The sequence below is a fragment of the Barbus barbus genome (genome assembly GCF_936440315.1).
Source record: "Barbus barbus genome assembly, chromosome: 3".
In the NCBI taxonomy this organism is placed as follows: Eukaryota; Metazoa; Chordata; class Actinopteri; order Cypriniformes; family Cyprinidae; genus Barbus; species Barbus barbus.
This window is the reverse complement of record NC_136731.1, coordinates 30,663,234-30,675,470: the sequence shown is the minus strand read 5'-3', so window position 1 is coordinate 30,675,470 and position 12,237 is coordinate 30,663,234. Positions and strand designations below refer to the sequence as shown.

Sequence of the window (12,237 nt, the reverse complement as noted above, 5' to 3'; positions counted from 1 at the left end):
GCCCTGTTTAAAACACTGAGCGCCTCCATCGTCCACATTGACAATACACTGCTCCAGCATGGCCACCTCCAGTCTCAATTGTGTCAGGGTTAGATTGTACTTTGATTATCCTCCTCCCGCGACACCTGAGTGTCGGATGTGCTGGTTGCTGGTGGACTTAAACAAATGCCGAGTTGTCGCAGATCTTTCCAGCATCATAAAGGAAAAGTTTGGCTACAGTCGTAGGACTGTTTTAGACTTGTTCATTGAGGATTGCTACCTGCCTTCCGCAGAAAGTATTTATATTGTGCGTGATAATGATAGCGTAAGGTAAGAACTGTATTGTGTAATAATATGGCGAACGTTTATTCTAGTTTAAATAACCTTTTTATGTTGATAAGTATTTATTTACTATGTCTATTGACAGGGTGAAGGCATCCAGTGCTGTTTATATTAATGAAGCAGAGGTTTACCAAAACTCTGAAGCACAAAACTCAAAGACCAAGAAAAGAGGGAGAGAGGATGAGACGCAGATCAGCGACGGTCTAAGGAAAAAAAAGAAGCATGAAGATGTGCAAATCAATGGCTCGGCACCAGCAGATGATGCGAAGAAGAAGAAAAAGAAGAAGAAAGAGGTGAAAGAGTCAGCCACCAAACCTGCCACCCCTCAAAAGAAAACTGAAACCCCGTCTTCTACTAAAAACAACAGAAAAAGCATTTCTGTTGTCCCTACCAGTGACAAAACAACTCATACAAAGACTCACCAACCAACGTCAAGTTCTTCGGACAGCAGTGAGGGTGAGTCTCACAGTAAAGCCCCTCCACCAAAACCTAAACCCAAGCAGAGTGGCGCTGCCAAAAAGCCACGGAAAGAAAGCACAACGTCTTCGGATGACACAGAGAAACCCAAACGCAATGCTCCTGCACGGCCGCTTCCGGCTACACCTAAACTATCTAGTACAACCTCAAAACTTCCACTACAGACCCCACGACGCAGAGAGAGCTCCACAGATTCCTCTTCCTCATCCTCATCACCCAGCCAAGCCAAAACTACAGCTAAGGAATCACAAGCAGCAACTCAGCCCTCCTCAGCTACAGTTCAGTCTGTCTCGTCTTCGGTGAATAAAAAGCCCCAGGATGAGGCAGAGAGCTCAGACTCCGAGGCCAGTGATATAGAGCTTGTGATTAAGAAACCAAACCTGCATGGGATGGGATTGAAGATTGCTGGTTTGAGCCCTGGTGTTAGTGAAGCCGCAGGCAGAGACAGAGGAAACACAAGAGGTCAGGAGAAAGGCAGAGGTCGAGGTGCGAACCGAGGCAGTGGGAGAGGAGGTTTTGGTAGGGCCAAGGGAACCCCGTGGAAACAAGACTTTCATTACGGCTATGAAAATGGCGAGCGACAGAAGCAGAACGATTCTCTGGCTAATGAAAGTTTTATTCTGCAGGTGAGGTGAAAGCGAAGATGTGGTTTATGAGAAGCTACTTTTATCCAATTTTTTTTGCAAAGGAATTGCAAGAAAAATGGCCTCTAAATGTAGGGTTTTCAGCCAGGGATCTGTGGTTAAGATATACAAATCATAATCAGTTTTCTTTAAAAAAAAACAAAAACAAACAAGAAACTTCTTATTTGTTTGTTTATCAGGTCATTATGTAATGATAATCAGTGTGGGGTGGGGGTTACACAAAAAACTAGATTTTCTCAGTAACTTTTTTTTTTATTTTTTTTTTTTTTTTTTTTATATACATTATATAATAAACATTTTTGTAAAAAGAGACACTGATTGAAATCTAGCTTAATCAGTTCATTCAAAGTAAAGGTTGAAAACCCTAGCTCTAGATAAAACATTTTCATATGTCCAGACCGGAACAACATTTTCTGCTAATGGTTATTAGCTTTTCATTTTTTAAATTGGGTCATTTATATTAATTAACAATAAATATTCTAAATAATAAATACATAATTATATTGATGTATTTTTTACATTTTAACCACTAACCATACAGTTAATTTTTTGTGTTCTTGTAGAATCCACCTGAAGCGGCTCCCAAACGAGACTACTCAGCTTTACCCTTGCTGGCAGCTCCCCCTGCAGTGGGCCAAAAAATTGCCTTTAAGGTACAATGTGATTTGATAATTGATAATAGATATACTTCAGTTTTTTTTTAAAAACATCTTGATAGTTTTTCTAGGTTCAGTGACCACATGTAAGTTGTCTTTAAGTTTTTCATGGTTCTCTCCTGTCTTAAAGCTTTTGGAGCTGACTGAGAACTATACACCAGAGGTGTCTGATTATAAAGTAAGGCATTATACACTTCTTTAATGTAAACTGTGTTGTGTGCAATGTAAATTAACAGTTTGCTGTTGTTATTTAGGAAGGGAAGATTATTGCATTCAATCCTCAAACAAAAGTGATGGAGCTTGAACTTTTTTCTCAACCTCAAGGTATCGCCAGAACATTTTCTTTGTTTGCCACTATTTCGGTAATATAAATTTGACGCCTGGAGGTTTGCAGCTGCTTTATTACACACTAGTTTTCACTCTTCCTTCTGCAGCAGTACCTTATTTTATTATGTGTTTTATAGCACCAGCTGAACCTGGCAAGTTTGACCTGGTATATCAGAACCCTGATGGATCCGAGAGAGTAGAGTATGCTGTCACACATGGATCACAGGTACTGAATGTTCTCTTAAAGAAATGGGCATCCAAAAATTAAAATTTACTTGCCCTAAAGTCATTCAACATGTAGATGCATTTGTTTCTTCACTCCATGGAACAGATTTGATGAAAATTTAGCATTACATCACTAACTCGCCAATGAATCCTCTGCAGTGAATGGGTGCCGTCGGAATGAGAGTCCAAACAGCTGATAAATGATTTGACGATCATTTGCGATTTGACATTATCGAGTATTTTGCAAAAACCATTCAAAACACCCCTACAGAGTGCATGCATACATTACGTGAAGTCTAGTCTGGTGCTCGTGCGCATTCAGAGTGCGGTCTTCCACTGCATGATTCAGTCTATTAAAATACATTTAGAACGATCACAAATTCAAGACATGGAGGCAGAAAATGTATACATTAATATAATTAATCTATTTCATACGAAGAGTGGCATTTTTTTTTTTTTCTAAAAATTACCATGTTTACAAATGCGAGATTTTTTTTTTTTTTTTATTGATTGATTTTTTTTTTTTTAACAGTTCAATAAACAAGAAGTTAAGTAAGAGACTTACATTTTAGACACAATATTGACAATCTCACCAACAAAACTAAATCCAAACACAGTCACAGCACTGTTTTGCATCTCTGAGCAACATGACGGTGTTTCGTTCCTGAATGAATCAACCGTTTATGATTCGGTTCAATCGCAATGACTCACTTATTAACAGTGACTTGATGCTACTGGAGTTTTTAATTTCACATTTAAAGTATCTTTTTTTAATTTAAATTTAAATTAGCAGTATTCAAAGTTTTAATGTTTAATATATCAATACATTATTTCTGCATTTGTAACTGCATTCATTTCCTGCATTAAACAGTGTAAACATGTCTAAATGCTACTTCAGATGTAGCTTCTGTGTTACCTCTGCATTGCAAAGATTAATTTTTTGAGGTAAAAGCCCAAATGTCTTATTATTCTAATCCACTGATTAAATGTATGACTCAAAAGATAATGCACACTTTTAGAAGAAAATGGCTTTATAAAGGTAAAAAATGCCCATAAAAGGTAAAGATCGGTTTAAACTTATTGAAAAAGACTAATTTCTATCACTGCTGTGAACGGACCACCACACAGAATGAAGAATATCAAAAACTTTAGGAGTGAGTTGAAGATACCAGCACAGTAACACACTCAGCAAAATATAGTCTATTTATCATTATCGATAAAATTCCAGAAAATGTCAAGATGATATTTTTTTTTATCAATATTGCACAGCCCTAGTAAAGGTCATTGCACACTTTTTGTACGAAATTTTCGCACCTTAAAAAATAACTATGACCTCATGTTGTCAATCACATTTACACACTGCCTTTGAAACTTTCATCCGTCATAAATTCAGATCAGGTTTAATTTTCTGCGTTTTCGCATTCCTAGCAAGCATTTTGATAGGAAAGGATGACGAATTTGAAGAGAAGAGTGTTTGTGACTAATTAGCTCCATGACAAATTATTTCTCAGACTCGTGTTGTATTTTAAATTCAGATTATGGATCATAATTACAACACTTGCTGGGTAAGTGCATTTGACACAGAAGTTTCAAAGGGATATCAATGTTTAACACATGCAGTGTCCTGACAGTGCTGTTGCGAGCACTGTTTGGCAAAGCTCTAAACCCTCTTTTGTAGTTTGGGTTGTAACCCCATCCCCCGCTCCCACACAAAAGTTGCTTTCTGATTATCCCGTATAATTGTTGAAGTGAATAAGGGCAGTTCTTTGTGCAAGTGTATGCTGTTGTAGGCTAAAACAAGCCTTTCTTTGATGTCTTTCCTGCAGCTGACTGAGCGCTGGGATTCTCTTTTGGAGCCCCGGCTCATTGTGGAGACTGTTGGATGATGGTCATACAAAACATGCTAACTGAGCCAGACCTTTACGGACAACCTTTTTATTTTAATGCTGTTTTGTTGAAACGGATGATTTCCATATTGTATTGACTTTTAATTTTATCCTCAATGTCAGTTAAATAAATATATTTTTTTTTTATAGGAGTAGAGGTGATTGGTTTATTATTAGTGTGTGTTTATAAAGTGAGTGCGAATTGCCAACAATGTTGGCCTTGGCTGTTTTTACTTACTATGAAGAGACAGAATTATGCGATTTGTACTAAAACCTTTTTAGACATTATGTGAGTATCACCTGTCACAATTTGCACTTAGTGTAAACAACATTCTACTTGTTGCTTTTGAGAAGGAAATTGTGTGTTAATTAATTTGTTCAGTTTAATAATAGTTTACACTCTTCAACTGAAAAAATAGTGAAGCAGTATGCCTGCTATTGATACAACTCGTCTTATTTTAAGTGAATGGTCAAAATAACAGTAGCATAATCACAAAAGCAAGTAACAGAACTGAGAATAAATCGCATGTGTATCGTTCTTATTTCTTTTTGTCCTATATGATATTGTTACATTGTGCAAAAATAAGTGATCTTGTTTGATATGTGTGTATATGCTTGAAAATTTTCCTCCAAGTTGTTCTGTTTGCACTGTTCTTGCAATATTGAAAAAAAGAGAGAGAAAAAGGCACGCTCTCTTACCTCGCAGGAGTGTTTTATTTCAGGATCATCCTTGGTAGGTAAAAACAAAATATACACTTTCAAAAGCCTTCATTGCTTCAATTAAGATTAAAACATTTAATTTTAAAGCGCAGCCACCACAAAATCAGACTTGCTTTGAGATCATTCTGAGGTTAAATACAGATTTAAACCCAAAACATGATATTGTTTAATAGCAATGATGCTGTTTTTGAAATCAAATCTTTTATAGTTAGGACAGGAAACACTGGCATCTAACAATGCCTTGGGAAAAAAACAAATAATCTTACAATTAAGCATATACATAAACCCAAATAAACAGTTATTGAATAAGCATGTGTCCTAAACTTCTAAAACATTGGTGTCTCATATTTTAGAGCAGTCACTGCAATTTATGAAAGAAATCAATTAAATCTGTGTGTGTGTGAAAAAAAATCAGTTGTAACCCCATTGGTAATCGTTAACCTTTTCATAAGTAACTAATTTAATTACAATTTGTCTCATGTAACTAACTGATTACAATTACTACATTTATTTTGTCATTAAATTACGTAAATTAGTTACATGTAACTAGTTACTTCCCAACATGATGTATGAACTGATATCCATTCAGCAGTGCTGACACCCTGAGCAAGAGAACAGGAACAGATATAGTTGATAATGTGTTCACTGCATCTTTTGAAGAGTTAATTTGCAAAAACAGATAACTCCATTTTTAACAATGTTCAAAAATCATGTTTTTTTTACATTGTGCATTCAAATTAATCTCAATCAAACTGCAGTTGGGTTATTGGTGCTGCCAAATGATAAATTGCGATTAATCACATTCAAAAAAAATTTGTTTACATAGTATATGTGTGTACTATGGAAATGTATGTATATATAAATACACACACATGCATGCATATTTTAAAAAATGTTTGCATGTGTATATATATATATATATATATATATATATATATATATTAATATATAATTTATATTATATATAAATATTTTATATATAATTATAACATATTTTTCCTATATACATGCACGTGTATGTATTTATATATACATAAAAATTAAGAGTTCACATATTATGTAAACAATTTTTATTTTATTTTGGATGCGATTAATTTTGATTATGTTCAATGTTGTCACAATGAAATCCGAGTTTCTTTGACACTTATGTCAGTCGCGTGAACCAATCAAAGCGAGCTGAAGGCGTCTGCGTCACACGCGACGTCAAAGCCAGTCTACGCCCCTCCCCTCCGCTGCTTCTCCTCGTCCTCCTGCTCCTGCTGGACTGAAGCGATACTGCTGCTGCTGATGACAGAGCGCCGAGGCTGAGGCTGAGGCTGAGGATGGAGAGCGCACTCGCAGCTTCGCAGTCTCTCTAATACAGCGCCTTTAACAGCGCCTCTTCATAAGGATGGACGGCAATGTTTTCCCCGACCAAGAGCAGCTGCTGGTTTTCCTGAAAAAGCTCAAAGAAGTGTTCGACGTGTGCGACGAGGACGCAGACGGATATATCCGTGTTGAGCACTTCGTGGATCTCGGTCTACAGTTCGGCCAAGGAGATGAAGTAAGCACCTCTCTTTAGATTCTCGTTTCCTTCATTCTGGAATGTTTGGCTTCTGATGTTGCAGAGCACTTTTGTATCTTACAGTCTCTTGGATTAATTAAATAAAAAACTTTCTCCAAATTTGTGCAAACAGGTTGGTTTATCTTATTTTCTGTAATTGGTGCCAGACCGGTGCTATAGATTTATGATTTATAGGCTCTTAGCAGTTTAATAATTGCACTTCTGCCAAGTAACCAAGACAACTGTCTCCTCACTCTCCCTCATCAACTGTGATGTCATCAGGCATCACTTACAGATTCCACAGTTCATATATATATATATATATATATATATATATGGGATTTATACATTGTCTGAAAGCTGAATAAATACGCCTGTACGTTTGTTAAGATTGGACATTATATGGCTGAGAAACTATTTGAAAATCTGGAATCTGAGGGTGCCAAAAAATCTCCTTTGAAGAAAATCACCTTTAAAGTTGTCCAAATGAAGTTCTTAGCAATGCATATTACTAATCAAAAATTAAGTTTTGATATATTTACATTAGGAAATTTACAAAATACCTTCATGGAACATGATCTTTACTTAATGTCCTAATGATTTTTGGCATAAAAGAAAAATTTTGACTCATACAATGTATTGTTGCCTATTGCTACAAATATACCCGTGCTACTTCTGACTGGTTTTGTGGTCCAGGGTCACACACACACACATATATATAAATATATATAATGTTGTATGTATATATATCAAGAATATATCACAATATTAATTGCAATAGGCCATTTAAAATGAGAAAATGTATAGTTGACTTACTGTCCAGGACATGCAAAGGTAAAATTCATAGAATTAAAAATTATTCTATTTGTTATTCCAAGAATTCAGTTATATCATGGAAAATGTATCTTTCCAGCCTGTCAAATATGGTAAAGTTTGGCCTGATGTACCATCTTGCATTATTTGTTCAGAGGAGAGTCAAGTTACTTGAGTCAAGTTATTTTCCCAAATGAGCTACTGAAGACATTGAAATTCTTGGCTTAAACATCATACAGGATGCATTAAAAATGACATATTTATCGAATAAGTTTTAGTTAGTTAATTAAAATAACCATTGATTTCATTTTTAAAACTGATCATGATGCCATGTATGTTCTATTATTTTAGAATAGCTCTTGTCTCAAGCAGTGAGCAGTACTGGATCTCTTAACTGTAGATCTTGACCTTGCATTTCTAGCTCCGGTGCTTTGGCTGTGTAGCTCAATGTGTGCTTCTTGATGGGCTGCCAATAAATGCTTTTGTCTAGAAATCTGTCTAATGGAGAGCATCTCTCCTCAGAGTGACTAGTCAATATCCACTGCCCTGTGTGAGTTCTGCTCCTGCTGAATATCAGTTGACTTTGTGTCTTTCATTGCATTCAATTGCGTTAAGCTCTCTGATAACAAAATATAGCATGTGTCTGTGGACTGTCTCAATAACGTAGTTCTGCTACATTCATTAATTAATCTATTTAAAGTGGCAACATAATGAAAATATGATTGACTCCCATAAGGATTTATTTAATGTTACAATAAAACGTGTCATTGCTTTCCCGTCACTTCAGCTTATCTGCTTCAGAGAACTGCCTGTATTTAGAGCGTGACTAAAACAACCGTCATAATGACAGGAATCACAGGTGCTTTGGCTAATCCTCATTATCTTTTTTCTCATTTGCAGAGACGTCTATTATTCTTTTGCCCAACTGGGCCACACTGTGTTTGTCAGGAGGCCTTTTTTAATGTTTTCTTTTTAATAAGACTCACTTGGGAGAAGATGGACCCCTGAATGTGCTTTCTCATGTCATTAGGCTGTATATGAAGGCACAATGCAAATAGCAGAAATTACGGCTATAAAAATGCTCGTTTCATTTACTGTCACCATGGCAATCCATGTTTTACAATCTAAGGATGCTGAAGAGGCCTTTCCTTTCAGTTAAAGCAGGATGCAGTGCAGGTTGTTTTGGATCTGTAGGTTACACAGACTTTAACAAAGATATCTGGATTTATCAGGGTTATTTTCAGATTGGCTTGAGATTTTGGACGTAAGTATTTTCTCTACACGACGCAAATTATAGTCTTTAATTCTGCATTGTGTGCTGCTCAACCACGTGCAGCCGTTCTTGGTTGACGTTTGTTTTTTTTTTGTTCAGCTGATTAAGATGTTTAATTGGCTTCCTTTACACATTCAATTTAATCCATAATGAATTGTGGTGCCTCAAGGCTCTTTGACATTTAAAATGAGTCTCTATAGTCTCAGTGGACGGCAGTAATGAAAACGAAATGAGCAACCTGCCTCAGTTTGCCTACATCTTTTTCAGGACATCTTGATGTTGTGCATGGCAAGTTAGTTTTATTCCAAGTTAGGCCGTGTGACTGTTTTGCTTGCTAAACACGGTGAGCAGTATGCAGGAGTCAGCAGTGGTGACATGGGTGATTTTATCTGATTGATAGTGGGCACAAAGGGGAAGGACTCGTCGTCTTTCTAAACCTTCGGTACAGATTCATACAAACCATTAGTGCTGCACAGGACAAACGCACAATGTTTAGCTGTATCTAATCACCTCTCAATGACTTGTGTATTATAATGTGGAACTGTGCTATTACCTTATATTTGATGTTTTAGGTGTTAGCTTAAAACATTGTTTGACACTGATGATTGAAACATTTGGTAAATGTTTTATATGTTATGTACATCATGATTTAGTTGTTTTTGTAGGTTTTTTATTTTTATTGGTTAGTTTTATTTTTTTTCCTGTTATTAATATACTCTACTGTTTGGGGTTGGTAAGATACGCACTAAACCTAGATGGCAAATAATGGATTCTACATACTGAATGTTTGACGATGGGCTTTCAGTTGGGCTTGTGTTTTAAAAAAAAAAAATATTTACATATTGTTTTAAAGTTTGGGGTCGGTATGATTTAAAAAAAAAAGTCTCTTACGCTCATCTAGGCTACTTTTATTTGATCAAAAATAAAGTAAAACAGTAATACTGTGAAATATTATTACAATTTAAAATAACTGTTTTCTGTTTTAATATGCTGTATTTTCAAATGTAATTTATTCCTGTGATGCGCAGCTGAATTTTCAGCATCATTACTGCAGTGTTCAGTGTCACATTATCCTTCAGAAATCATTCTAATATGCTGATTTGCTGCTCAAGAAGCCTTTCTCATTTCTTCTTCTTATCATTATTATCAATGTTGAAAACAGTTGTGCTTAATACTTTCATAGAAACCATACTTTTTTTAGGATTTTTAGGATTTTTTGATGAATAGGAAGTTAAAAACAAAAGCATTTATTTGAAACATAAATCTTTATTTTAGGGTTTTAGTTTTTAATAGAAAACATTATGAATGTCTTACTGTCTCTTTTTATTAAAAATTAATGTGTTCTTGCTGAATAAAAGTATTTATTTCTGAAAAAAATAAATAAAAATCTTTCTGCCCCAAAACGTTTGAACGCTAGTGTGCATTATTTTTTTATTTGTATTGCATATATCTCTATTTAGCGGGATTCTATCACGATATAATATAATTGAATATGGCAACAACAAAAAAATAGTCTTGTAAAATGTTCAATGAACAAAATGGCTATAAAGTAGTGTATTTATCATTAGTCAGAAGCAAATGTTTTTGTGCCAGATTGCACCAGTTGCAGTGCTATAGTTGTGTGCTTTGTGCAGAAGGAAGTGATGTAACAGCATGAGTGTGTGAGTGTGAGGTACAGACACAGATGACTGGTCCCTCTGCGTGGTGCTAGTCACAGATTCTGACTCACAGTTGTGAGGAGCAGTTCATGATAGCAGCTTGAATGTTTGTGATGACCGTCTCCTAGCTTCTCGCCAATCCCTCCTCCATTTCTTTTCTCTAATCCATTATTTACATTTCTCTAAATGTCATCACCTTCTATCCATCCCTTATTCCATTTTTATTTGCTGTTATCTCATACCCTTTTCTTTTCCTCTTACGGCTCACCTTTTTCTCCATCCTCCATCTAGTCTTCACCTTCATTCCTTATTCCTCCCTTTCGTCTCTCCCCTCTCCCCTCCCCTTCTCCATCTCCTCCTCCAGTCTGTTTCCTGATGATGAGGTTGCTGTGATTGGTATGCGTGAAGAGCACGAGGATGTTTCAGTGCAGAACGTGTGGCGAACATGTGTTTGGCTGCTCTCCATCCCCTCCCACAGGCTGCACTGGGGTGGCCCTGAGGAGCGGTTGCTAACATCGAGCCCTTAATGCAACACTCATTAACAACAGTACTGCTTCACAGGGACCCTGACGGAACACAGCGACAAGATGTGAGGGTCAGCTGCACATGACTGAGCTTTAATTTAATCTTTCACAGACGTTATTTGACCTTTCTAAGCTCAAACGTAACAGAATGCAAAACTGGCAACACAAATGTTGCTTAATGCATCACAAATGCTGACTGACTGTGAGGACTTTTGCTTGATCAGTGAGTTCAAAGAAACAAAGAGTTCATAATCAGCCTGCAGATATTCTGGACGTGGTGTGAATTTTCTATTTCTGCTGATGTCACCAGTTTTTAGTTATGTAAACTGAACACAACTGCTCTAAAGTACTACTTTAAAGGGACATTTCATATGAAATGAAAATTCTGTCATTGGTTACTGCCCCACACTGTTCTAACATCTATGTCTAATGCATGAATTTTTAAAGGGATAGTTCACCCAGAAATTAAAATTTACTCACTCTCAATCCATAGCTGTAGGACTTTTTTTTTATTTTTTTTTTTATCTCAGACGAATACAACTGGAGTTATATTTAAAAATGTCTTGGCTCTTTCCAAGCTTTATGTGGCAGGTAATGGCTGTTGATATTCAGTAGTCCAAAAGAAATTCAATAAAGTACATCCATCCATCTTACATAGTATGAGGGTTAATAAATGCCTCCTGAAGTGAATCGATATGTTTTTGTAGGAAAAATATCCATATTTAAAACTTTATAAACTGTAATCTCTAGCTTTAGCTTCCACACACGAGAGTGCCGTTCCAGCTGATTCACTGCTATTATAATATAGCTTGGAAGAGCCAGGACATTTTTGATATAACTCCGATTGTATTTGTCTGAAAGAAGAAAGTCATACACACCTAGGATGGCATGAGGGTGAGCAAATCATGGGTTAATTTAAAATTTGGGTGAACTATCCCTTTAATGAAACCAAAGAGATTTCTGTCCTTCAAACTTTCACACTGCAAAAAGTATAAGACATTGTAAACATAATCAGTATGAGTTGAGCAGTTTAATCCAAGTCTTTCTATGTTAATTAAAACAAAGTTTAACAAAGTTTAGGGTCGGTAAGATTTTTCAAGGTTTTTAAAGTGTTTTTTTTTTACTGTGTTTATCTTTATACAGTAAAAACAGTAATATTATTGCATATTA

At 35.9% G+C, this 12,237-nt stretch overlaps 1 protein-coding gene across 1 annotated transcript; it reads left to right on the top strand.

The window, feature by feature from the left end:
- Positions 1–3: 3 nt before the first annotated feature.
- LOC306848364 (coilin-like) lies at positions 4–5,239 on the top strand. Its single transcript, XM_079382867.1, has 7 exons — positions 4–309; positions 407–1,424; positions 2,006–2,095; positions 2,229–2,276; positions 2,353–2,422; positions 2,563–2,651; positions 4,477–5,239. The coding sequence occupies exons 1-7, from the start codon at positions 59–61 to the stop codon at positions 4,534–4,536; spliced, it is 1,626 nt and encodes a 541-aa protein (XP_079238993.1). The 5' UTR covers positions 4–58; the 3' UTR covers positions 4,537–5,239.
- Positions 5,240–12,237: the final 6,998 nt, after the last annotated feature.